The sequence below is a fragment of the Echinops telfairi genome, unplaced genomic scaffold (assembly GCF_000313985.2).
Source record: "Echinops telfairi isolate 266 unplaced genomic scaffold, ASM31398v2 ScPeMD7_5592;HRSCAF=6446, whole genome shotgun sequence".
NCBI classification, from domain to species: Eukaryota; Metazoa; Chordata; class Mammalia; order Afrosoricida; family Tenrecidae; genus Echinops; species Echinops telfairi.
This window is the reverse complement of record NW_022109491.1, coordinates 21912606-21939877: the sequence shown is the minus strand read 5'-3', so window position 1 is coordinate 21939877 and position 27272 is coordinate 21912606. Positions and strand designations below refer to the sequence as shown.

At 55.1% G+C, this 27272-nt stretch overlaps 1 protein-coding gene across 2 annotated transcripts; it reads left to right on the top strand.

Annotated features, from left to right (window-relative positions):
* Positions 1–25663, top strand: MMP24 (matrix metallopeptidase 24). Of its 2 annotated transcripts, none has more exons than XM_004697946.2 (8): positions 1–1986; positions 6554–6670; positions 8801–9105; positions 14161–14322; positions 16745–16956; positions 19653–19791; positions 20770–21036; positions 24185–25663. In XM_004697946.2, the coding sequence occupies exons 1-8, from the start codon at positions 1742–1744 to the stop codon at positions 24520–24522; spliced, it is 1785 nt and encodes a 594-aa protein (XP_004698003.2). In that variant the 5' UTR covers positions 1–1741; the 3' UTR covers positions 24523–25663. The 2 variants fall into 2 exon arrangements, with proteins under 2 accessions (XP_004698003.2, XP_045151326.1); XM_045295391.1 differs by having other exon boundaries at positions 20825–21036; positions 24185–24446.
* The last annotated feature ends 1609 nt before the right edge of the window (positions 25664–27272 follow it).

The following is a 27272-nucleotide window of genomic DNA, read 5'->3' as shown; positions in this document are numbered from 1 at the left end:
CCACCAGGGCTCCTCCTCACATAGCCTAGCATGTAGTAAATGCTCAATCCGCGCTTGCTTAACAAGCATCTGCTGTGTGTCCGGCACAATCCTAGGTAGCAGGCCCATAGGGATGAGGAGGCTATGGGACCTTCCCGTGAGGAGCTGAGCGTCAAAAGGGGAAAGATGACATGTAAAATAATGACTCGAGTCCAGAATTGTAAGATATAGTATAATAGGGAGTTTGGAGAGCACAGAGGAAAAAGAAAATAAACTAACTTGGAGACTCAGCGAAGTCTTCCAGAGGGAGTGATGATGGGCTAAACTAGGAGATATTTTTGCTAAACTAAGAAGTCCTGCAGGCTGAGGGGGAAATCATGGATCAAGGCAAGAAGAGACTCGGTGGGCAGTCACACGAAGTATTGATAGGCTCTACCATCATTTGGAGTGGGAAACGTGCCTTACGTACCCAATGTGAGAAGGGTCAGGTGGCCATGCTGTTACGGGAGTTCTAAGAATATTTCTCTGACCATATTGTTTTTAATCAGCCAGATGAATTTTATCACAAAGCAGTGAAAATGTTATAGTCACCTTTGGTGAAGCAAGTTATAACTTACTTAGGATTTCTGGTCTGCCTTGTTCTAGAAATTGGGCTGACATAACAAGAAACTATTAATAGAGAAACAGGAAATGGAAACTAGAGATGCAAGGAATAAGGCAGTTTCCCAAGGTTCTTTTTTTTTAATCTATGCATAAAATATGAAAAGCGGAGAAGTACACACTTTGAACAAGTCTCCCAAGATACTCTAACCAAAGGATAGGCTGGTTAATTTTCAAAGTGGAGGGGGGAAAAAAGACACAATGGTAGCTTTTTAAAGTTTTCCAGAATAGCACAAATAATTCCTGAATGCCCTGTGCCCAGCTTCCCCGACTGGTAACATTTTACTATGTTGCATTCTCCCTCGACCTCTCTCTTTTCTTTGCCCTTCGAGCAATACATTTCTTTGAGCCCATCTAAGAATGATCCCAATCCTCACGCACCTTTATGTAGGCCTAAGAACGCCAGTATTTCCTACAAATGAAGAGTGCTCTTGCACAATCCCGCTGGTCTTCATTTTTCCTACTCAGAGAATGACTTACCTGCGTTTAAATGAAATAATATACTGCTGTATTTTTACGTCTATTCCTTGATAGAAAGGAGCCCTGGTGCCCAGTGGTTAGGTGCTCAGCTGTGAACCCACAGGTCTGCCAACCAAACCCACCAGCCGCTCTGTGGGAGCAAGAACAGGCACTCTGCTTCCATGGAGACCGAGTCCTGCAAGGCCTGTGGGCTGTGTGGTGCTGTGCTGTCCTGCAGAGTTCCTATGAGTCAGAACCCACTCACCAGCACCAGCCATGGGTCCTCTTTTGGGTTTTATGTGGGTTTGTCTGAACTGCCTTTTTCTTTTTTTTTGCTTACCAATAAAGAAGGTAGGCGATCTGGTGATTCTGCATCGACACCACGGGCTCCTGGGTGGCACACCACTGTCAACAGGCCACTCTGCTTCCAAGAGTCCGCGGTTCTTCTGCTCTCGCATGCCGGTAGAAACTGCTGAGGGGATGGGCAGGGAGGCCTGGTGGTGTGTAAACCCGTGAGTGCACATTTCATCTTTATCCTGTGGCCAGCAGAGATCCAGGGAAAGGTTTCCTGCCGGGGGCACCTGTGTTTTCTGAGATCCTTTGACATTCCTTTGGCAGGAGGTAGAAATCAGAGCATGAAGCCATGAATTACTTGGGCAAATCCCTGGGCATATCTGTGGCCAGGCAGAAGAGAGCCTTCTCCGGCGTAATGCACCCTGTTCTTTCCTGTGTCTTTCAGAGCTGGTTAAAGTCATACGGCTATCTACTTCCCTATGCCTCGCGGGCATCTGCGTTGCACTCGGGGAAGGCCTTACAGTCCGCAGTCTCCACTATGCAGCAGTTTTACGGGCTCCCAGTCACCGGTGTGTTGGATCAGACAACGATCGAGTAAGATTTTCAGGGGACGTTGTCTTTCAAGTTTCTGGACCAACATTCGGATTCACAGTTGTCGTGGCTTGTGTACACATCCTGTTCCACCTACTCTCCTCCCTCTGACCCCACCATGTGATCCTGTGTGGAACTCCCTCCAGGGGCCTTTGTAGTGGAGCACTGAGCTGCTATCCACAAGGCCAGCAGTTCAAACCCACCAGCCTCATCACAGGAGAATGATGAGGCTGTCTGCTCCCGTGAAAATTTAGTCTCAGAAACCCCCAGGGGCAGTTCTCATAGAGCCACTGTGAGTCAGAATCGGCCAGATGGCCTTGGGTTGGGTTGGGGTGAGTTGGGTTTGGGGATGTGTTGAGGTGGAAGTCCCAACTCTGTCTTAAACTTGCTCAGACGCATCTCTTAACCCTCTGGGCATCTGATCCCTTATCATGAAGACGAGGGACAGTGGTAGAGACTCTCTGCAGTTCCTTCGGGCTACAACAACCTCCAAGTCTACAAACCACCGCTGTGGAGGGAGTTCCCTGGGATGCACATCCTTATCGGACACTGGGAACACTTGAACGATGATGAGTTGAAAACTCTTGCTCCACTTGTTGATCAGGCACCTACTGATGCCTATGCATACCACGCACTGTGCTTGCCCTGTGACCCCTGCCCTCCAAGGCTGCTGTTGAATGAGCAACACAGTAGCGGTTCTGGAACCGGAAAGGAAGTGCTGGGTTTCAGGGAGATGTCTGGGGGCAAGGGCACGGAAGTGAGACCGCTAGAATGACTGAGATCACACTAGCAGAGACGCACGCTGGGGATGAACCCCATCAAGAAAGTTGGGAGGGAGCAGGCAGAGAGACCGAAGAAGGGCATGGAGCATGGCAAAGAGCTGGGCTGCGTGCCCTCAGTGGCAAGGCATGGGTCCTGAGCTTAGACGAAAGGAAGAACCCTGGGCAAGGAAGGAGGCTGGCAAGTTTGTGGGTAGAGGTACAGGGACACGGACTCGGACGTTCCACCTGGTCCTGAGTTGAGCTAATCTGCCCCGAGGATAAGTCCCTCCTGCAGAGGGACTCATCTGTACTCATCTGTATAAAGACATGTTGGGTTGTAGCTCTCAGCTTCCAGGATCCCATTACATCTTTCAAGCTTCCAGGAGCTCTGTGAAAACGTGTCTTATTTCTAAGATTCTCTGGGTTTGTGAATTGAAGCTCCGGGATACCACATTTGACTGCTCCCGTGATGCTGTCAGGACAGGGGACTCCTGGGTCCCACGGACTCACCGGTGAGCTGGTCCGAGAGCCCGGCCACTCTTCAAAGCAGAGGTTTTGTTGAGGGCTTTGTGCAGACCACAGGGCGGTGCATCCTGGGGCACAGGCACTGGTGTCTCTGCCGAAGCACCAGCTGGCCTGGGTTTTACTCCGGTCCAAGAAGCCCCAGGCCTATTGGCCAAGGTGCAGCAAGTGGCAGGTGGACAGTGAGAGGAGGAGGCAGAGGGAGCACTCGGGGGTGGGGGGGGAAGTGGGGGGTGCTGAGGATGGCACTTCCCTCTGGCAGTTCTGCCCCTACGTCTCCATAGGAAGGCAGAGAGCCATATTCAGGAGGCAGGGAGAAGAGGAAGCACTCATCCTTAAACCAGCACCTGGGCGGACGGCGTGCCTGGCATGGGATTTAAAGACCTCAGAGTCAGCTCAGGCTTCACGACCCTTTCCTCTAGGGGCCCACCCAGGTATAAGGCAGCCGTGGTTGAGACACAGGGGTGGTTCTTGCTTCTCTTCCCGGGGACTGTTGGGCAAAGGAAGCTGTATCCGCAGTGTCAAGTCCTATGCTTTGTCATCCACTCATTCATTCATTCACTCATTCAACAAGCACAAGTGCCTTGGGCTGCGCCCTGAAAGAACAGGAAGAACGAGGCCCAGCTGGTGCTACACGGTCTGAATCTGTCGTTCATTTGTTCATTCAACTAAGTTCCAGTCCTGCCTGCCCCCTCTTCTGGATCTTTCAAGTCCCTCGATGTCTTGTATACTGGTTCTCTCTCCTGCGCAATGGGGTTGGTAACATTGGGTTACCTGGCAGGGTTGTTTGGAGACTTGAATGTGGTTTTTTTTTAATGCGAACACCTTCAAAAGTCTACGTGTGTCTATAAACGCATGCCATTGTTATTCGTGTGCCCTTTATGAGTGCTTCCTGAGCACTCCACTCTCTTTAATGGTCGATTCTAGGAGAGGACACATGTCGGGGAGGCGTGCGGGCACAGAGGTGAGCAGGGGCTGGTCACTTCCTCAAAGAGCTTCTGACACTGCTGCAACTGTCTTTTCTCCACATTGCCAAGGGCACTGCTGTTCCCAAAACTGCAACTGAAGGCCCACTGTTTTGCGCGCGCGCGCGCGCACACACACACACACACACACACACACCCAGCAATCCCACGCTGCGGCCTAGTGAGTTCATTGCAAACCAGCACAGACAGAGGCTGTGCAGACACCTGGGCCACCATCAGTCATAATCCCTAAACCGCCCACCCTGGCTTTTTAAAAATTCCCATGGTGGTCTTACAGAGCACAGTGGGTTACGAGTTGGCTGCAAACCACAAGGTCAGCAGTTTGAAACCGCCGGCCACTCTGAGAGGAAAAGAGGAGGCTTTTGACTCCCATCAAGAGTTAGTCTCAGAAACTCACAGAGGCAGATCTACTCTGTCCTATAGGTTCACTATGAGCCAGAATCAACCTAATGGCCATTGAGTCTGGTTTGGTCTGGTGATGTCCCAGGCCGACTGCTCCTTAATGGACCTTTCCCTGATAACGAATAAGATTTCCTTCATCGGGGGCACTGGATGGCTTCTGGGGACAGACAGATGAATATGATACAGTTTCTGTCCTCAGAGAACTTATGAATTATTAGGGACAGCAGGCTAATAGATTTTTAAATCACAATGCAATGTTAGTAAATGCTGTGGAGAGTTACATTCCAAGTACTGCGGTTGTGTACCACACCCCTATAGTACACAGAGCCCTGGTGGCACAGTGGTTATGTGTCGGGCTGCTAATGCAAGGTCAGATTGAAACCACCCGCAAGTCCTCAGGAGGAAAACAAGGCTGTCTACTACCTTGACGAGTTACAGTCTCAGAAAGCCACAGGGGCCAATCTACCCTGTCCTGTAGGGTCACTGTGAGCAGCATCAACTCGATGGCAGTGAGTTTGTTTTGTTTTGGTTTTGAGTCAGAGAGAATGTGCCGTCTCCAACCTACCTTATTTTACTGTTGGATAGTTTTGATTCATCCATTCATTCACTCAGTCAATATGTCTGTCAGACACTGGGCCAGCACTTTGGATGCAGCAAGGATCATATGCTCATGGATCTTAGGATCTAGAGGAAGAGACAAAGAATAAACGAGAAGGCAACAATATAATGTTGCTAGGAAGAGAAACAGGAGGGTAAGAAGACAGTGGAGAGATTGAAAAGGGGAAGCTGTTGATAGGGTAGACGGGGACGTCCCCTCTGAAGGGGTGGCGTTGGAGGGGAGACTCTTGCACATCAAGGGAAAGGGAGACATGCACAAAACGAGGGACACAGCCAATTCAAAGACCCTGAAGTGGGAATAAACTTAGACTGTTCGAGGCAGTGGGGTCATGGTAGCTAGCACGGAGTGCAGAGTGTGAACAAGAGGGTGAAGATGTTGGGTAGGTAGGTAACAAAAACAAAACAAAACTCACTGCCGTCAAGTCAGTTCTGACTCTGGACGACCCTACAGGACAGGGTAGACCTGCCCCTATAGTGTTTGAGAAAGCCTCATCTTTCTCCCACTAGAGCTTGCCAGTGGGTTTCAACTTCTGCCCTTGTAGCTAACAGCCCAATGTGTAACCATTATGCCACCAGGGCTCCTTATGGATAGGCAGGTGGGGGCTAGATTATGGCTTAGGGCCCATGGTTTAGGGCCCTCATCAAGGAGCCCCCGGAGACGCAGTGGTTAAAGTGCTCAGCTTCACACTCACGGTCGGCAGTTGGAAATTAGCCTCTCCCGTAGGACTGCCGACTTGGAGTCCATCCGTCAGTCATTGGTGGGTTTGACTTGGGCTGACAGTCCAGGCTGAGGAGTTTGGCTTTTATTCTGGGTATTCTGGGAAGCCACGAGAGGGTCTTCAACCAGGGCGTGATGTGATCTAATCACACTTACAGAACACTCACACACACGCTCTCCTTGGAGACTCATGACAGCCTTCGAAGGTGAAAGGGCAAGCGCTGATTTGCATGTTGCAGATGGGGAGCCCGAGGCTCCAGTGGGTCCAGTCAACTGCCAGGGCCCTACGATTCATGACAGAGCTGGAACGTTTGAGCCAAGTAGCTGGATCCCCAGGCACTAGTGCAGCAATGTTTCTTCCTATTTGATTATGAGCCTGTGGGTGAATGAATGAATGAATGAATGACTACATCCATCTATCATGTTCCTTTTGGGGAGCCATCCTAAGGTCTACGTTGAGGATGCATGCTGCCATTCAGCCTGGCAACAGGGGACTGTGTGATGACCTTCCGACAGTGGCCAGTGACCACAGTCAAAAGTATGTGTGTCTTCTCTCTGCCCAGGTGGATGAAGAAGCCTCGATGTGGGGTCCCCGATCACCCCCACCTGAGCCGTAGGCGGAGGAACAAGCGCTATGCCCTGACGGGGCAGAAGTGGAGGCAAAAACACATTACCTACAGGTACTTCGGCTCGTCTCTTTCCCCTGCCCTGCCTTTCGGAGGCCTCCCCTCTCGGTGGGTCTGAGAATCAGGGCCACGTCCTGAGAACCTATGGCTTTGTCCTCCTCGGGGCTTTCAGGGGATGCTCAACTCCGACGGCAGCTTTCTTTGGTCCAGAGGAGGACGGAACTCACTGCTTGCCAAGCCACCCGTTACCTGACCTGGCCCCCCTGGTCCCCAACTAGAAGCCTGATAGACCTCCCCTGAGGCTCCCGGCCCGCCTTGTTTCTCGAGGGGCCTAGAGGACAGGGGTGAATCACGGCAAGGCCACTTCTTGCCTGGCAGAGCAAGACCAGTCCAGGGACCCAGAAAGGCAGGCATGATGAAGCCCACCACAGGCAACCTCAGGCATTAGAATGCGGGGCTGGGCTGGGCTGGGGCAGGGCCAGGGATGGGCAGGCTCAGCTGGCAATGTTTGAGACTCCGAGTCCATCTCAGGGGGCCCTCAGGTCCAGAGGCTGGATCTCAGGGACCTTTAGAGGTGAACGCAGGACTCTCCTGCTGACAAGCTGCAGAAGCCAGAACAGGGTGTTATTCTAGAAACCAGGCAGGGCAACGACGTCAGAAGAGTCCTGAAGGGGGAACGTGAACGAAGAGTAACAAAGAACTGGGTTCTGACCCATCTCTGACTGAATATCTATCGTACAGTCTCCCTGGGCCTCAGTTTCCTTGCCTCGTGATCAGGTCATGGGCAGCGCGCCCAGGAGTGGCGTTGCTTTGTGGAGAGCCAGGAAGTATGGATAGAGTAACACGAACTAACGCAGTCTATGATCGATCAAATCAGGTACCACCCTAGGCCCCTTGCAGATAGACAAGTGATAGTAGGTGCTAATGATTTTTAAAAAGGGATTTTTTTTTCCCCCCCAATGAAATGCTTCTTCCTGTTTGGATGTTTTGGTTTTACACTTTGTATTGTGAATTAGCGGGGGAGGGGCTTCCAGATCAGGTCCATGCTTTTGTTTCCAACAACTGCACTGGCCAGACCTTCTGATGGCTTCTTGCCCTGTCACCCTCCCCCACGCTCACCTTTCCCCCTCAGTTTCCCTCTTGTAGGGTACTCTCTAGCCTGTTCCTTCCCCTCCCCTCCCTTCCCTCCTCACCCCTAGTAACCATCCGTCTGTTTCTTTTGGTATGAAACCTTCCTACAAATACAATTCAGTGAAATTGGGTTACTTTCTTCAAGTCGTATCATCGGTCTCTGTCCCCCACCAGAAATACACAATGATGCCAAATCATTTTCTCAGGAGCTAACATAGATATCATACTGTTGCATAGTTCGATCACATCAGGCAGTATTGTGAAATTGCTACCACAATCCATTTCAAAACATTCTCTTCCTTCTGGGATTCCTTGACGTCAGCTTCCTTTCACCACCCCACCCCCTTGTCTTTGTTTTTTTAAAAAACAGTGGTTTCCTACAGTAGCTGTCCTTGTGTGATTGGCTAACTTCACTCAGCATTATGCCCTGCAACTCCATCTGTGCCGTGTGGTGTCTCACTCTCCTCCTGATTCTCTAACAGTGGGTAGCATTCCACCATGGGAACCAATGTGTCTATCTATTCTTCCACCAATGGGCATTTAGGTTATTTGCATTCAGCTATGTATTTTTAATTATTTTGTAATGTATTTCAGATGATTCAAAGGGAAATGTTAATATGTAGAAAATGCTGCCTACCAACTTAATCTTTTTTTTCCCTGCAAGTGGAGGGAAATCCCTTCGTCAACATACATTCTGCCAGAGATCAGATAGAAATCACTGTCTGGAAACAGCTTGTGGTAGTCGTTGTACGGTTCTACTTGACGTGACTGAACTATGGAGTGATAAGATACATGTATAAAATCCCGATTAATAACATGTAAATTCGACATATATATGTGTGTATGTCACAGGTTAAAGCAAGCTTACACTGGTGGAAGCAGGGGTGAGGGGCAGAGGATGGCTTCCTCAGACTCTGGGCACCTCAGCAGAATTCTAGGCTTCAAACCTTGAAGATCACTGGGCCATGCGGCAGCCAATGCCCCTGTTCACTCTGCTCAGCCCTGCTCTTCCGTCTGCCGCTGCTCTGTAATGGCCCTCCCTTTTCTCACCAGCATCCACAACTACACCCCAAAGGTGGGGGAGCTGGACACCCGGAAGGCTATCCGCCAGGCTTTCGATGTGTGGCAGAAGGTGACGCCGCTGACCTTTGAAGAGGTGCCCTACCACGAGATCAAAAGTGACCGGAAGGAGGCAGACATCATGATCTTTTTTGCTTCTGGTTTCCATGGCGACAGCTCCCCCTTTGATGGCGAAGGGGGATTCCTGGCCCATGCCTACTTCCCTGGCCCTGGGATTGGAGGAGACACTCACTTTGACTCCGATGAGCCATGGACGCTGGGAAATGCCAACCATGATGGTAAGGGCATAATGGGGGCGGTGGTCGCCCCTGGGCTTCTCTGAGGAAGCCCTTGGAGAATACCGCCGACAGGGCCCTGACCCTAAGATGCAAGCATGGGAACTGTGATCTCTAATTCTGTTCAACACTGGGCCCACCAGGGCCTGAGCCGCAGAGATGGGTCGGATCACTGGTTGATGGCCCAGTGAGGCTGAGTCAGGACGGAGGGGCTAGGTCATGATTAAAATGGGAAATTGATGGGTTCCTAGTTTAAGAAAAAGACAAAAAGGCCTTCAGCTTCTAAGTTTAGGATCTGAAAGTGAAAGGCTCCGGCCTGACTGATGAGGGCTCCCTGTTGCGGAGTGGCAGGCCACTCTCCCTTCCTCAAGTCAGCCTTCCAGATGAGTCACAGGGCCCAGAAGGACTGGACCTTTCCTGAATAACTGCCCTCACCCCTTGGATTCCATTAATACCAATGACGGAAAAGCCCCAGCGAGCAGGAAGCATAGCCTTCAGGATGCAAAGGAGCGTCCTCCTCCACATTCACTCGCAGGCATTTGCCTATTCCATAGGCTACTACACATTTCTTATGTCCATCTTCGGCATGCAGATTTGGGGTTCTCAGTGATGATGGGACTGCCCTCAAATGGTACAGCTAAGTGGGGCCTGGTCCGGCCACCTGGCTCTGTCACAAGGGGGTCAGTAGGCCGCCCTCTGTTTTCTCTGTGGAATTGGCTTAGATGACATTCCAGGCACAGGCCAACTTCAGAGTTATAGACATCTGAGCAACAACAACATGGTCTCTCGTCCCTGAAGTCCCAAGTCCAGTGGGGGAGAGGGAGGTGTACTCGGGTAAGGGAGGCTGTGGCAAAGGTACCAGGGAATGCAGTCGGGGCCTGGAGGAGAAAGGGAGGGCAGAGGATTCTGGGCTTCAGGTGATGGGAGATATAGTAAGCGGTGCTTCAATCTCAGCCCCAGGCCAAGCGCTTCCTACGTATGATGTCATAGACATTATTATGATGTCATAGGCAGATATTATTACCCCAGGGCACAGATGGGTTACTGAGGCACAGGGAACACTGGGGAACTTCTTAAGGTCCCATGGTCGGTAGATGGTGAGGGAAGGCTTTGAGCCAGAGCACTTGTGCGTAGCCAACTTCTGTGGCTCCCAAGCTGCGGAGAACATGAGCTTCACCCGGACACTGTCTTTTTTAAGGTTCCAAGCTCCTGCCATCTCACTGTTCTACTCACCACGTGAGGGAAAGGGCCTGGGAACCTGCACGTAGTCTAATAAACTCTGCTGGACTTCGGAGGCAGGCACCCCGCTGCCTTAAAGAGCAGTCCTCTCCATCGTTTCTGGATTCTTGTCCTAAACCTAGATTCCCAGGCCCTTCCCCGGGATATTTTGATGCTTTTGTGTACATAGGCAAGTGTGGGAAGCAGGTATTCTTGTCCCCTGATCCTGGCAATGCTCCAGCCCGTGAGCCTGCGACCTGTCGCCGCAGGGTTCAGGAGAGGGACTTCCCAGCAGGAGGCTGGTTTGGCAAAGTTATACCAAAGCCAGATGATGGAAAATTACAAAAGGCTCCATTTCGGTTTGCCTACTCCCTTTTACTTTTTGTTCTCTTTCCTATCAGCCTTCCCACCCCCCACCGCTATCCTGGTATCTCTCCCCTTACATCCTGGAGGAGTTTCCTGGCTTCTTGAGCACCTATTCTTTATCTAGGTGTTGATCTTGGATCGGTGTCAACAAAGGCTGGCTGTGCTGACTGATAAGGGGCGAGGAGAAGAGAACTAACATTTTTTAGCCCCTTTGAGGTGCCAGGCACTGTTAGCGGATAAGCACCACCACCCCCAAGAGATAAATGAATCTTACAAGGGTGGTTGTGCAGAGGAAGCACGGGGAGGACTTGCCTGCACCTCTGATTTCCCTTCCCCTGCGCACAAGATGGCACTCCCCACACCACTCCTGGCCATTGGGGGGCTTGCTGGGCACCATCCCAAGAACTTCAGAATGCGTGTGGGAAGGAGCTGGGACCGGTGGGTGGGCACCGTCCGGGCACTCCTTCCTTCTGCCCTCCCACCCCCATCTCTGAGGGAACACTGCCAACCCTGATAGAAATCCCAAGGTGGCGAATGTCCAGTTTGGACAAGAATCTGGCCTTTTCTCGGAGCTGGGGAACCAGAGTATGAACTGGCCCCAATGGTCTCCGGAACACAGCAGAGACCTGCACCCCGCGAACAGGGCCTCCCTCCGAAACCGGGGGCTGGTTTGGGAATGGGAGAAAAAGAACCCCGATTCACTGAGCACCCGCATAGCATCTCACTCACAAGCTCCCTGGTGGGAGCAGCTTCTGATGACTGACTTTCTTCTATGGAAAAGTTTCATTAGGGCAAAGGTCACATTCACAACAGCAGGGAGAAAAACATGAACATGAACCCCGGGGCAGCTTTACCTTGTTCAAGCAAGTAGCAACACTCCTCGGCCCTGAGTTTCGGGCTGACGGGTCTTTCTCTTACAGACAATCCCAGGGACAGTATCGTTTCACCTGCATTACCTCGAACACATGACAACTCCTACGCTGCAGTCACATCTACCCCCACCAGGCTAATATCTTCTCAACAAAAAATCTAATATCCAGTTTCTGCTTGAGCACTGACAAACGATCTAATTAAAAAATAAATAAACAGAGGTGAAGGAAAATGCTAGAAGCTTTTGGAGGGGTTGGGGGAGGGGAGAGGAGGGGATGGGAAAGGCACTAAGCTAGGAAAGGAAGCCGAGACCAGGGCACCTGAGTAGCCGAGGAGAATGCAGGTACTGGCTAGGAGGCCCAAGGGCTTGCACCTGCAGACCCAGCACCTGAGTGCTTCCTAGAGGGCATACGGGTCTGGACCCACAGCCCATGACCCTGCTGAGGGTCACCGGCTGTGCCAGGAACCTGCAGAAGCACTTTATAGACCTTGCCTCATTAATCTTCACTTGCAGGCTCGGGCGGAAAGTACCATTGTTACAGCTACATTCTTCAGAGGAGCTACATTAAAAGTGTCACACCTCCAGGACAGGGCAGTCCTGGGCTACAGAACCAGGCGGCCTGGTGCCAGAAACTGCACTTCTGACCACTCACCTTCGTAGCCTCACCCTCTTGGGGAGGAAGAGCATACGGTCCCCACACCAGGCCTCCTTGCCAGCCCCTGCTTTGCCCCTGGGCAGCTCCAGGGAGTCTCCCCACCCCTCTGTCCTCCTCCTGGATCCTGGGCTTCTGTGCTATAGAATACCAGTGCCCTGCCTTTTTCTTCCTTTCTGTCCCTAGAACAAACCAGCAGGCCCTCCTCTTGCCCTCTACAAAGACCCAGGCCCAGAGGTCAAGAGAGGACAGACCCGGGCTCTCTAGTTCCCTAGCTGAGACCCCTGCGGATGGCCCTGAGGAAGAACCTGGCCAGGACACAGAGGCCCCGAACAGCCGGTCCCCGGCTGAAGACCAGGCCGGCACCGCAGGAAACTGTGCTGCCTTCTGCTGGCTCTAGGCAGCCACCTTTGTTTGGGATGGAGCTCAGAAATGAGCTCATCCTTCCCTGCTGCCGGAGGGCCCTGGGCCGGAGGAAGGCGCCGGGGGCCGCCTCCTGCCAGCCTGCCCTTCCCCAGCAGAAGGCCAGCCCCGGGCTTGTGGCCAACCTTGCATGATCTTACCCATCCTCCTCCCTCTCCATGGCTCACTGTAACGGACACCGGTGGCATCAGAAGAGCAGCAGACACACACTTCCTTCTTCGGAGTCTTCTCATGAGGTTCTGCCCCTCCCAGACACAGTTCCCCCACCCCCACCCCACCAGACCCTCATGGGCCCCATGGGGCTGGACTGAGCTGGGGTAATTTCACCAGGGATCCTGGGGCCAGAGAGGACAGTAGGATTCCTGGTCACCTCCTAGGCTCCTGACTGCCTCCCCTGGTCTTAGAGGGGGCTTAGAGGGGGCTTGGAGAGGAGACGCCAAGTTCTGGGGCTGGACAAACAGAAGTCACTGTTGATAATGGCCTGCCAAGGCTTAACCCAGGAGCTCCAGGAAGCTGGCTACTGGAAACCCACTGGGCTCTGGGTCCGATGGACCACAGATTCCAGGAACCTAGCTTCTCTCTTCTGCAGGGGAACCGTGGCTACTGTTTAGGGCCAGGCTCGGTTCGAATATTCTCTTTACAGAGATGGGAAAATGAGGAAACAGGGTTGGTCTACTGGCCAAATTCAGAGAGCTAATTGGGGGCAGAGCTGGAAATGAAGGCACCCTGTCCCACACAGGCTGCGGCTGTAAAAACTAACTGTTGCCCCCTCCGTTCCATCCCGACCGGGATCCTGCAGCCCACTGCACGCACCAGGTGCTGGCTGTTGCCCCGATCTGAATCCTCACCCCAAACTCGGCCAACCATTCCATTTCCCCCAGGATGCTGTTCCTCAGAACCAGGGGCCTTGGTGGGCCCTAAACCTCCTGGGAAGCCCAGCCTGCCAACCTTTGGGGTGACCTCTCTTTATCCCCATTACCACACAGACCCTAATTCCCTAATCTAATTCCCTCTACCCCTCCCTCCAACTACAGCCAGAATGACTTCATCTGCCACCACCACCCCCACTCACCCAAAACCCCCCACTGGCCGGGCAGCAAAGCCAGATCCTTGTATGTGGCGTCACAGGGCACTGGCTGCCAGCTTGCCGGACTGACCTCATCGCTCGCTGGCCCTCCCTTGTGCTTTGTTCCAGAGCCAAGTGGAATGAAACTGCTTGTCCTGGCCAGTGTATAGCACCCCCCTTCTCCTCCCCGGGATCCCGCCCCCAGAGTCCATCCTGCTGACCAAAATCCCGATCTTCCAAGAGCCAACTTATGCTTCACCTCCTCAAAGCTCTCCCTACACACCTTCCTCGGAGTTGCAATACCTCTTCCCTCCCCAAGAGTCCCCTCTGGGCCTCTGCAGGCGGATGTCCCTAAAACCCCCATATTGTTTCTCCGTGGAGAGCTGGGGGTGGGGAGGGGAGGAGTCTGCTCAGCCTAGTCCCCGGGAAGCCCCTGCTCCGTGCCCTCTCCTCTCTCCGCAGGCAACGACCTCTTCCTGGTGGCGGTACACGAACTGGGCCACGCGCTGGGCCTGGAGCACTCCAACGACCCCAGCGCCATCATGGCGCCCTTCTACCAGTACATGGAGACGCACAGCTTCAAGCTGCCCCCGGACGACCTCCAGGGCATCCAGAAGATCTATGGTGCGGGCAGGGCTGGGCGGGGAGCTTGGTCACCCAGGGGTGTGGCGGGGGCGGTGGCTCTTTGTACTTGGTGTCTGGCCTTGGGCCTGGGCCTGGGCTTTCTGTACCCACTTTCCTCCCCTGGGAGTCGGGGGGTTTGGGGCAGGTCTTGGCCCCATCGCTGACTGGTCGCAGACACGTCGAGCCTTCTCATGTCTTTGGCCGGACAGGGCCACATGCATTGGGGGCAATTAGGGAAGGGTCTAAGCGTCCACAGGGAGGGGCACAATGATTTCCTGCCCGCGTCCCCTTGCGCACACCTGCCACTCACCTCGTGCGGGTCATTCACCTGGGGACCAAGCCCCATCCAAAGAGCCCCTCCTCTGGCGGAGAAAGACACACATCTGGCCGAGCAGTGATGAGATGCTGTGTGAGTAGACTCGCCCAGGCTTGCTTCCTGAAAAAGAAGAAGCAGAGAAGTAAGACTGATCACTGGTTAGGATGCAAAGGGCCTCCTACCAGGCCTCTTGCTCCCCATTCCCGGCTCATGCCAGCATACGGACATTCTTGGCAAGGGAATCCATTGAGATGGAAAGACCAGTTCACCTCACTGGGGAAAAGCAAGGTGCCCAGCCAATGGAGCAGAGGAGGCGGGCTCCCTGGGGGCCCACTCAGGGCCCTGGAAGATGGGGAGCATCTCTCGAGCAGAAGACTAGGTGAGGCTCTGGCTTGGATGGACAGGATTGGCTGCTACCCATGGAGGTGAGGAGGTGCGGAGGAGGGTCGAGGATGACCTCCGGCTTGTGTAACTGTGGGGGAAAAGAATTTACCAGTCTCTCCCGCCGAGATCCCGGTTGGGATCTTCATGGTTCAACACAGCAAGCATCATCCCGAGGCTATGAAAATTTCACTTGTATTATTGAAATGCAAGTCTCCGTTCCTCAGTCGGTCGGACATTTCAAGTGCTCCGTAGCCACCTTCAGCTCACCCTTCCCCATCGGCCAGTGCAGACCAGACGCGCTGCCACACGTCTGCAAAGCCTCAAACCTGGGTAGCATCACCGAGGGCCACAATTCCCACTCTTGGCTTCCCAGTGGAATCGTTTCTCTGGTGGGAAATGGCTCAGCTCTTGGCTTCGCACGACCAAGAATTCACGCGAAGCCTGGTTTGTGATCCAAATGGGTTTTTACCAAGGACGGTAGAAGTTTCTGGGTTTACAGTCACTGAACACGGGCAAACTCGTGGGACTAAGCACCCACACGCGGTAGCCAGAGACTGCGGCACGGCAAAGCAGAAGGGCGAGGAGGATGAACACAGGGAGGGTGGCCTGGCGGACCGATATTTGAGGCCTTTGGCTGGGAGGCGTGGTCGAAGGCGTTGGTTGATCCCATTGGCTGAATTAAGCTCACCTGGCCTAGTTTGAGCCACCCAGGTGTACCGCCCCTTAGCCTTTAAGGCTGCCTGAGCTTCGCCTGGTTCCCTTCCTTCCTCCTGTAAAGGGGTGGGGGGCGGGAGGCAGAGAGAGGGACACCCCCTACCCCTATCCTGCTACCTAGCAGAATCACCTTGAGATGCCAGTCAAAAATACGGGTCCGCGGGACCCTGCGCCTCTCAGAGAACCGGTGGCCTTTGATTTGGGGCACCTCCTGAGCATGAGCTTTCTTAAAAGCTCCCAGGTCACCTGAATGTGCGGCCACGGTTTCGAACCACTGACCTGAGGACAAGCGAAGCGAAGCCAGGGCTTTCAAGGAGAGAATTCTTGGCCTTTGCACCTCCAGGTGTGGGCCTCTGACCAACAAGCTCAGCCGCACCTGAGCGCCGGGAGAGTCGCAGCCTCTCAAGGTCGCCCCAAACCCTCCAAGTCCGAATCTCGGCGCTGGGTCTGCACATCAAAGTCGGAACGGTGCTGCCCCAGAGACTGGAGTGGAGTCACCTTGACTCTGGCTACATGGAGGTCACTGGGGATCCGGAAACGAGCAGTTTGGGGGTGTGATGGGGCAGAGGCTGTCTAGATGCACGATTTGAAAAACAGGAGGGTGGGAAGGAGGGAGGAAGTAGGGCCAGCAGTGGGAAGGAAAGCAGAGAAATAACCCCCACCCCACCGCCTGCAGAGGTGCCGGGAGCTGTGACTGGTCCAAAATGGGAGCAGCTCTGGGTGCTGATCTAGGGGCAGGGAGAGGGAGGGTGACTGTGCTGAGAGGAGGGGATGAGGCGGGGGCATGGAATCCCAGGCTTGGGGAGAGACCTCTCCTCGTGGGACAGAGAAAGGAAAGACACTAGATTCTCACCCAGTGGCTTCTTTGGTCCCAAGGCTAGAGGCTGGGGTGGGGATGGGAGAGGTGACAGACCCCTCTCAGCTCCCTGGTCAGGATGAGGATGAGGCATGGCAGGGGAAGGCAGGGAACAGCTCACCCCTTCTCTCAGATGAGTCCCCTCTCCGCAGGACCCCCAGCAGAGCCTCTGGAGCCCACCAGGCCCCTCCCCACACTCCCCGTGCGCAGGATCCACTCACCGGAGAGGAAGCATGAGCGCCAGCCCAGGCCCCCTCGGCCACCCCTCGGGGACCGGCCAGCCACTCCGGGAGCAAAGCCCAACATCTGCGATGGCAACTTCAACACCGTGGCCCTCTTCCGGGGCGAGATGTTTGTGTTTAAGGTAGGGAGCCAGAGAAGGGGCTGCTCCTGAGTTAGTTCGGCCTGCTCTGGGACCTGGAGGGGAGCTGGCCGGGGAGCAGGACATGGGCCTGGGTGAATCAAGGAAGGGGAGAGAATTAGTGGTCCTGGGCCTTCCCAGGGGTTAATGCTGGGGTCAAGTGCTGGAGGCCAGCTTCTGGCCTGTGACTAGACCTTAGCTTTCCCCGCTGAGAGCAAGGGGGTGGCTGGGAGTGAGGGGGTGTCAGTCCTCTGTTTACAAAGGGAGGTTACTGAGCTGTGAAGATGGCAGGCTGGGGGTAAGAGCTGGACCAGTGGGGGCTGATTTAGTCCAGATCTTGCCAGGGGCAGGGGCGGAGAGGCTGGGGGCCTGGAAGGAAGCTGGCCAGGTCCTGTTCCCGTCACTTCAGCCATGGGTTGGTGGGGTGGCAGCCTGCTTGGCAGCCTGTTGCAGGTGGAGCTCCCCTGGAAACAGACTTGAAGACAGTGATCGGAGCCTTATTAAGCAGTCCCTTTGGAAACCACAGGAGGGGAAGCGGGTGGGAGGAAGCAAGACTGGGGAGAGGGGACAGTCAGGCAGTAGGCAGGCCCCCCGCAGACACAGTCAACCCCACGGGGAGCTCCGCAGCCAGAATGGCCCTGCCTCATTCAGCCCTTGTTGGGGGTGCTCTGTGAAGTGAGGCCACCCTTGAAGGGGCTGACACTTGGAAGGAAAAGTACCCTTTGACCTCACTCCCAGTCACCAAAGGCGGCTCTGGGCAGCACACCTTGTCTCCTTCCCACTGGGTGACCGGCATGCGGAGGTCCAGCCCACGAGGAGGTCTCCCCAGCAAGCTCTGAACACTGAGCAAGAGCCAGGGGATGAGGGTCAACCGCGGGCCTGCCTCTCACAGAGCGGCTCGAGACAGGTCCTTGGCCTTTCTCGTGACTGCTGCAGAGGTGAGCAAGTCAAACTAAAGATCTAAAACACGGAACGTGGATGTGCTTGATAGAGCACCGTTCAGAAATCTGTTCCAACTTTTGGACCATCCTGTGCAGCTCTCCTCCTTTGTTCTGCGCTTGGTTCCCTGTGATCCTCCCCGCTGCCTTAGCGCACATCTGGGTTGCCTCAAGGAGTCTTGCTACTGCAGGGGGCTGGCTACCTGTGAGGCCAGCGGTTGAAACCCACCAGAGGAAGATGAGTCTGGCTTGGAAACCCTAGTGAGCAGTTCTCCTCTGCCCTGCCTAGGTGAAAGGAGTCACTCACTTGATGGCCATGGGTGGCTTTCATCACCCCACTGACATCTAAGAAAGCAAAGGGGCTGGGGGGTGGGGGGTGTTAGAGGACTTGCCAGGTGGCGTACCAGGGAAGGATGACAGTTTGCATAAGCCCTGGGTTGGACAAGCTCAGCCTATCTAGTTCCACTTAACTCAGCTTCACGGGGTGCCCAGTGCTGTTCTAGGTAGGCGGCCCATTCTGCTTCTCAGCCGCCAGTATTACTCCTGCATGTAGATCACGGGAGCCCTGGTGCCACAGTGAGTACGAACTGGGCTGAGATCCGCAAGCTTGGCAGTGCAAAACCACCATCCACTCCGCCTGAGGAAGACGAGGCTTTCTACTCCCGCAAACAGGGACGGTCTCGGAAACTCACAGGGGCAGGCGTACCCTGTCCTATAGGTGGCTGTGAGTCCGGATCGACTGGATGCCAGGGAGTGAGGTGAAGCACTTTGTCCCAGGCCGAGCACTGTACACGGAGGAGCCTGGACTCACCCTGATGTGGGTCAGGCGGGAAGTGGCTTGCTTTCTGCCATCTATGCCTTGAAGGGCTGGACCCGACCCTGTGAAGGGCAGTGGGTCCAGGATCAGCTACCAGCCTAAGGACCAGCCCCGCCCTGCCCATGTCAGCGGCTCTCTGCTGCCCCCGTGTGACCACTCCGGGCCCTACCTCTTCCCTGCAGCCTCCACACCTCCCCTCCCTAGCTGGGCCTGTCTGCTCTGGGTTTCTCCTGTCCCTCTGTGACCACCCCCACCCCCTGTATGTCCTATCCCCCCAGCAGGGGTGGGAATGGGAGCAGAAAATCCCTGCCTCTGCTCCCAACCCGCTGCCCTGCCCTGAGGAGATCATTTACCCCTCCGTTGTCACCCATCCAATGGGAGTGTCTTTCTCCTGCCCTTTTCCGTCCTGTGACAAAAACTTCTTGATCCTCAGCCTGAGCTTCCAAAATGACCCAAAATCCCATCTTCCCTGCCTTCAGGCAACTCCCAGCCACGGAGGGGAGCTGGCCCTGGGATTCAGCATTGCAAGAACGGTGATGGATATACCTAGTACCGGAGGTAGAGGAAGACTGACTTCCTGGAGGATCAGGAAGGTGAAGCCGTGTCAGCAGGGGCTGGAGGGGAGCCAGGCCCAGAGGCTACTTGTATGGAGGCAGGGGCAGAGCCCTGCCTAGCTCATGTTGGAGGCATGGGAAGGGAGGCAAGGCTGGGCGCTAGTCTGGAGCCAGGTTGTACAGGGCCTGGCGTGTGCGAGTGTCTGACCAGCGAGGGCATCAGAGCTGGCCCTGTGGGCAGCAAGCTCCCCCCAGAGGTGAATACATGGCCCTGTCTCCCTTACAGGGCCTTGAAAGGAAGCAGTAGATTCCAGGGAGCTGGGCCTGCAGCAGTGGGACTGTGGGGTGGCTGGCTCAGAGACAGAACCTGCCATGCCCTTCTCTCCCCAGGATCGCTGGTTCTGGCGCCTGCGCAACAACCGGGTACAGGAGGGCTACCCCATGCAGATCGAGCAGTTCTGGAAGGGACTGCCCGCCCGCATAGACGCAGCCTACGAGAGGGCTGATGGCAGATTTGTCTTCTTCAAAGGTAAGGATGGTGGCGGCCTGTGCCGTGAGACCACCCTGGCCGCCTGCAAACTGGGGGAGCTGGACAGAAGGCAAAGGCCCTCACTGCAAAGACCCTCTGCCCCACAGAGACTGGTGAGGTCCTGCAGGCTGGCAAGCAAGCCAGGAAGGGCACAGGGCAGGAAGGGCTCGGTGGGGGGAAGTGTCTAGCCAGGTACGTGCCGGGCCTGTGCAGGTGAAGTAGAAGGTGGGGCAGGCTGTCCGAGCCCCCTCCTCCCCCATCCACTCTGTAAGAGCGCTGAGGGCAGAGGTCACAGGCTGGCTCGGCCAGGGGAGGCAGAGGAGGAACGGAAGGTCAGTCACGTACACTGAGTCGACCTCTTGCTCTGTGGTCTTCCCTTGATGAACTCCCTCTGACTATCCCCAGGGTGCACCAGACACAGAGGGTGAGACGTGGGGAAAGAGGAGCCGTGTGGGAAAGGGAGGTGGGGGGTGTCCTTTCAAAGGGCCCCCTGGCAGCCGTGAGGCCCCATGCTGGAGAGCTATGCAGAGCGGCCTCGAAGGCAGTGTGCCCCATAGGGCTGCCAGCCCAGGGGTGGTCTCCATCCGTTGGGCCATGGTGGAGACTCTACTCTAGCTGGAGGGCTTCAAGCCAGCTGGAGGGCCAGTGGTAGCTCGGAAGAACAGAGGGAGGGAGGCGTTTCTAAGCGGGTGGCTGGGACTGAGGCCACGCGTGGAAGGCGTGGCGGGGCTAGAGAAGGGACCTGGTGCGAGGCTGACTACTGAGAGGGGGACGAAGGGGCAGAGCCATGGCCGAATTGTCCTACATGCTCTGCCAGCATTGGGGACCTCCATCTCCCAGAGAGCAAGCAGGCCTCAGACACCTGACCGCTGTCCACTGCTGCAGCCCAGCGGAATATGGGAGAGGGCCACTGGCCGCACAAGCCTGCCTGCACTGAGTGACTGGGGAAGGCTGATTGTGGGGCCCTCCTGACCACAGGTGACAAGTACTGGGTGTTTAAGGAGGTGACGGTGGAGCCCGGGTACCCCCACAGCCTGGGGGAGCTGGGCAGCTGCCTGCCCCGGGAAGGCATCGACACCGCTCTGCGCTGGGAGCCTATGGGCAAGACCTACTTCTTCAAAGGCGAGCGGTACTGGCGCTACAGCGAGGAGCGGCGGGCCACAGACCCCGGCTACCCCAAGCCCATCACCGTGTGGAAAGGCATCCCGCAGGCGCCCCAGGGGGCCTTCATCAGCAAAGAAGGATGTACGTAGACCCATTGGGAATGGGGCGGTTGGGGACTCCACGTGCCCTGCCCCCCAAGGCCCCTCATGCGTCCACCCCTCCAATGTGGAGCCTGACCCCATCCTCAGCCCCCCTGTACCCAGCCAGAGCTGGACCAGATCTCCCGAGTTAAACAGAAACCACCCCTCAGACCACCGAATAAACAGACAGCAGGTGTGGGGGCCCACACGTCACCCTGATTCTCTGACTTGCTGGTTCCTCCTCTCCCCTGGGGTCAGGCAGCCCTCCTGCAGTTCACACCTGACAGGTAGACGAGAGGTTGGTGACCCAAACCTTCCCAGCGGCTCCCCATAGGAAAGCCCTGGCCATCGGGTCCATAGAGATTATGGACTGAGGGACAACCCCTTGACGCCACGCCCCCACCCGTGGCTACAGATTTCTTACAACACCAAGACAGGTAGGACAAGGGCTGGGCATGCCAGGCCTTCGTCAGCCAGGCCTGCAGGGTAGGCAAGACAGCAGTTGGCAAGCTGTGGCTCTCGGGCCATATGTGGCTCTGGGGGTACATACATGTGGCTCTGACGTGAACTTGGGGAAAAAATGTCCAAGATTATTATTCAGCGAATGGTGATTTCATTTCTTTGTAATCTATATATTCATGGCTCTCAAATCATTTTTTAAATTGCCACAAGGGACAGGAATGTCAGCTCAGCAGTTTGCCGACCCCTGGACTAGCTCTTGCCTCATCAGGCATGTTGCCCCCAGCCCCCCCAGATGAGTCTTTTCTGATCTGGCCAGCCGGAAGTCTCAGACCCAGGCACCCAGTGACGCCAACGGCTCTGGTTTTACACTGGTTGTGTGTAAAACAAAGTCTTCTTTTATCTTTTGCACGCGTATGGGCACCTCATCCACACACCATACAACTCGACAGTCCAGTCGTGAAGCCGAGTCCTTCCCCAGGACCCTTCCACATCAGGGTCTCAGCCTCGGGCAGATATGCAGACATGCTCCCAGGGCCCCTAGTTTGCGGAAACGCCCCCCACCGGGAGGAAAGACAAGGGCCTCCCGGCTGCCCTCTCTGACCAGCCACAGAGTCACCATCGGCGGGGATGGTTCACGACGGAGGCTGCCTTTCAGAGACCGACTTCATTTCTTCAGACACAGCGGGGCGCGGGTCCTACTCCAGGTGTTCAAGTTACCAATTTGGAAAAAGCAGGGATACTCTGAGTGGCTCACAGGTGTTTGGGGGCAAGAAAACGAAGGGAGACACCTCTTTCCCTGATGACCCTTTTCCTGCGTGCTTCAGGCAGGCAGGCCATCAGATGCCCACCTGCCATTTTCCTGCCAGCCGAGGTTTCTCAGGAGGGGAGGCTGGGTCTTGCTGAATGCAGAGTGGGCTTCCATCGAAACACAGACCGTCTGGGCGCCTGCCTCTCTCACTGACTACGACTATGACAGATTCTTTTTTAACTTTCACTGTGAGTTGGGTTCAGAGCAAGTCAGCTCTCCGCTGGACCATCCATAGCACATTTGTTTCCTACTGGTGACTGCAATCCCTACGGAGTAGCCTCACTTAACCCGCTTCCTTCCTCTTTCCTATTTCCTTCCTGCCTGCTTCTTTCTTCAGCCTTTAGAATGGTGCCCTTGGCTAAATGCTGCCCTTTTGATCTCAGATGGCTGCGTATTATTGTTCCTCATTATTGTTCCCCAGAGAGACCTGTCCTGTGTTTGGCTCAAAATGAGCCACTGGGGTGGAGTTCAGATCAAGGCTTGAAGGGGGGGCTTCGGGCCATAGTCGCCGGGTGGGGTGGGGGGGACCTTCAACCTCTGTCCGACCAGTAAGCCTGGTCTCTTTGATGACTTTTGAGTTCCTTTCCACTCCATCCAGGACCTTCGAATGCGGTCCCTTCCAGCGCAGTTGGTGATGGCAGCTGGGCACTGTCTAGCTCTTCTCCCCTCAGGGACATGGGGGTGGGGTCATGGGGTCCATTCGCCCCTTGCTCCGACTGTGCCCATGCATCTCTGACGCTCTTCATGCTGACCTCCTCCAGACAGCTTAGATGCCCCTTCCCCAGCTTTTAAGACCCCCCCATTGAGACAGATGACACAGGTTTCCCCAGTGTTCTCATCTACAAAATTGGGGTGATGATGGTATCTACCTCAGAGGGCTCTGGGGAGGATTACATCAGAGACATGATCGGATACACAGCACCGAGCACACGGTCCTCACCTGCGAGTGTCAGCCTCCCTGGTCGGTGTTTTTCATATGCAACGTGAGGGTTCCTCCCTCCATCCACTCACAATGCAGAGCCCATGTTTTGTGCTCGGGGCTGGGGACTGCGTAGTGGACAAGATTTGCATAACAGTCCCTGGCTCCCCGTCCAGTGGCAAAACCCCAACGTGGTGGCCACAAATGCTCTAAGGGAAAGAGAGGCAGCTGGCAGAGGGAGGCTTGTTGGGGAGGGGTGGCCAGGAAGGGGTTTCCAGGGGCTGCTGATAGCAAATCCAAAGGCTCTCCTGCGGACCTGCTGCCCTTTACAAACGTTTGAGAGGAGCCTCGGAGACAGGTGACATCAAGGCCCATGACCAATGAACGCCCCAGCCAGGGTGAAGAGTTGACCAATGAGGAGTCTGAGCAAGCAAAGGCCCCCAGCAGGGCCCCAGACACCCTGCATGTGCCCTGATAGGTGCACATCCAACATTCCCGTGATCCTTGCAGAGAGGTGGGTGGTGGGCCCATTGTCAAGGCAGGGGAATACTTTGCTCCCTGAACCCTTGGTTCCAACTGCAGCTGGCCTTGGGCCCCAGAGCTTAGCCATGTGCTAGCCAAGCCACCTGGTGTGTGGAGGCCCACGGACACGGTATGGCAGGGCTGTGACTGAGGCCTGCCGCAGGTGGAGGTCTTTTCTGGGATAAATTGAACAATGTCCCAATTCTGCTTAAGGGCCTTGGGCAGGGTGGGGTTGGAGGGTGTCCAAGAAGTGTTGAGAATCCGGGGTGGGCATTCAGGCCCTGGGTGCCCCCCTCCGCTGCAGGTCACGGTCCCCACTCCGGCCACACAGTTTCCAGGGCATCCTCTTGGGTGACCCAGTGACTGGGGCCTCTGGCCCAGGCCCAGGGAGGTGCTGGGCACTGGTGGGAGCCCTGACCCTGGGCTCTGTCTCTGCAGATTACACCTACTTCTATAAGGGCCGGGACTACTGGAAGTTCGACAACCAGAAACTGCGGGTGGAGCCGGGCTACCCGCGCAGCATCCTGCGAGACTGGATGGGCTGCAACCAGAAGGAGGTGGAGCGGCGTAAGGAGCGGCGGCTGCCCCAGGACGACGTGGACATCATGGTGACCATCAACGACGTGCCCGGTTCCGTGAATGCCGTGGCCGTGGTCATCCCCTGCATCCTGTCCCTTTGCATCCTGGTGCTGGTCTACACCATCTTCCAGTTCAAGAACAAGGCGGGCCCGCAGCCTGTCACCTACTACAAGCGGCCGGTCCAAGAGTGGGTGTGAGCAGCCCCACGCCCTGTGTCCACTCGCTCTGGCCAGGCTGGCCCCTCCTCACCAGGGCCTGAGGGGCAGCTCCAGCCGCTGCCCACCCGGGGCCATCAGGGCCCTAGGCCAGGGGCCTTGAAGCTGAAGTGGTGGGTGCATTGGCCTAGGCTGAGGGCCTGGCAGGGAGCGATCGGGTGCTGTTGCCAGGGTGGGTGTCTGGCACCCAGCTGCCAGCCTTCTATCCTGGGTACACTACTCCCTATTCAAGGGAAGAGCCCCAGCCCCCTCAGGAGGAACCCTGCCAGGGGGTGCCTCTATGGTCACCACATCTCAGCCTGCCCAGGAGGCACCAGAGCCCCATTCCTGGCATGGGTTCAGCACCCTCCATGGGACGCTAGCCCTTGCTCTTGCCTCCAGCTGCGAGATACTACCAGTCCCAGCCCCCTTTTGCCAACACCTGCTGGTCAGATGTCCCCCTCCCCACAAGCCCCACTGTCCTCCAGTGCTCCAACATGGTGGGCAGTGAGCCTAGGTTTTCCTGCTGACACAGCAGACCCCTCAGGAGACCTGCTCCACAGTCTGGCCTCTCTGCGGAGACCCTGATTTTGGGTCACATGCTGCAGGCAGGGCTGTGGCCCAGCTGGGCCTAACAAGGACCCAGCAGTCACGTGGTGAATATTGAAATGTCCTCTCACTCCTGTGGAAGACCCATTTTGCAAAGGCAGTTCAAGGGTTTCGGTGAAGCAGAGATGAGGCTCCTATGGCCACCGGCCCTCCGCTAGGTGGTCAGTGTAAGGTAGTTGAGAGACCAAATCAGTCGAATTAGAGCAAACAGGCTTTATTGGGGAGAAAAACCCAGCCTGGGCGAAGTCCCACAGTCAACAGCGTCCGGCCGAGGGATTCGCACTCCAGACTACAGGAGTGGTGTTTATATGGCCGGGGAACATGTGACTGGGCTGCCTTGAGTCCATATAAGGTAAAGTAGTCAGGGATTGAGAGATACAGGTATGTCCGGGTTTCTGGAATATAAGGTGTCTTCCTGGTTCCGGGTGTATTCCTGCCAGGTGCAGAGCAGCGAGCCAAGAACAAAGCAGGCACTGAGCCAAACGGGTCGTGAACAAAACGGGCCATGAGTAAAAGAAAAAAAAAACCTTGCAAAGCTGCTTTACATAGCCAGCTCTGGTCAGCTCCGCGGGTGTGTGTGGGAGATTCAAGGCCACTTGCTCCTAGTTGTTTCAGCCAGCTCTGGTCAGCTCCGCACGGGTGGGGGAGATTCAAGGTCACTTGCTGCTAGAAGCTGGCCTGGTATTGATCTGGCCATACATTCCCAACTCTTTGGTGATAGGGGTGACTACTTTTCTGGCTACTTCCTGCGGGTACTGGCAAGGCGTGGGAAGGGCTTACGGGTTGGGAATGTCTGGCTCCTGTGGGAGAGGACGGTAAGGGTGCAATAACATTTGATTAACGGCAATATGAGAAATTTTTTGCATTCGGTTGTGGAAAGTTCAGCAAACAGGGCCCCAGAAGTAGCAGAGCGCAGATGGTTTTAAGAGGGGTTATTAAGGGAGCAACCCAACGGATGGATGGATTAGACCACCAACCTCCTTGTTGGACGCCAGGAGTCTGACCAGATAGCTTTTTCCCCCCAACTTGTGACATTTGTTTATACTGGTTTCCACTAACCTGGATTCATTAACATAATAGCAACACTCCTCATTCAGGCATATACACGTCCCCCCTTTATCGGCCATTAAGATGTCTAGGGCTTTTCTGTTTTGTAAGGCTACTTGGGCTGGAGATGTTATTTGGTGCTGTAAAAGATTTAAAGATAATGCAGTGTTTTTAATTGCCGCTTGCAGTTTGGAGGACCAGCTTTGTGAAGAGCTCAGAGACTGGGATAGGGGTTCTGCCCCCATTCCTGAGCCAACCAAGGAAGAGGCTACCGCTAAACCAACCATGACAGGAAGGAACACTGCCCGTGTATGTCTGGTGGTGCCATGGGAGGGATTTTGCAGAGCATTTACCTCAGGGACTGTGTACATAGTTAGTTGGGAAACCAGGGTGTCCGGCATACATAGATAGGGTGGGGAAGGAGTGGAAAGGTTTTTTTGTCAGGGTGCCATTGCACCAAAAGAATCTGCCTGGGGGGGGGGGGGGCATTGAGGGGGAAAGTGAGGTTACTTGCGGTGTTGTTACAACCTTGTCCCGGGTCGGAATAGCAAAAAGGCCATTTTTTAGCAGTGGACTGTGGAACAGGGAAACTTCAATTACTGGTGGAAAGGTGTCCGTTTTTCCTGAGTAGTTAAATGGTTGAGGTTAAGGTACTGCTGCCAGAGGAGACCTATGGAGGGCAGCACAAAGGAAACAAGAGGAAAGATTAACCAGGTTGGAATTGTTAAGAAGGGCTACCCCTTCTTGGATAACAGTGAACCAAGAAAAAGGTTTTTCCTTGGACCTCTGTCCTATAACCTGTTCTTGAAGTTCTTGTTGGACTTTCTGGATTAGCCGGGTTTGATCAACCAGCCAGTGTGTACGTAAGCACGATAGATATATAACCTGCGAATGGGTTCCTGAATTATCAGCCCAGGTTTTGGTAACTATGAACTGCCATCAGTGGCTGGGTGACTGCATTTCCGTATTTACGGAAGCCAACACCAGTTTGACTGCCAATGGGATGGTATTACGGTGTATGGGCCTTTTCACCATGGCTGGAGTCCAGGGCTAGGCGCAGGAGGAGTTTTCACTAAGACCTGGTTTCCTGGGGAGAG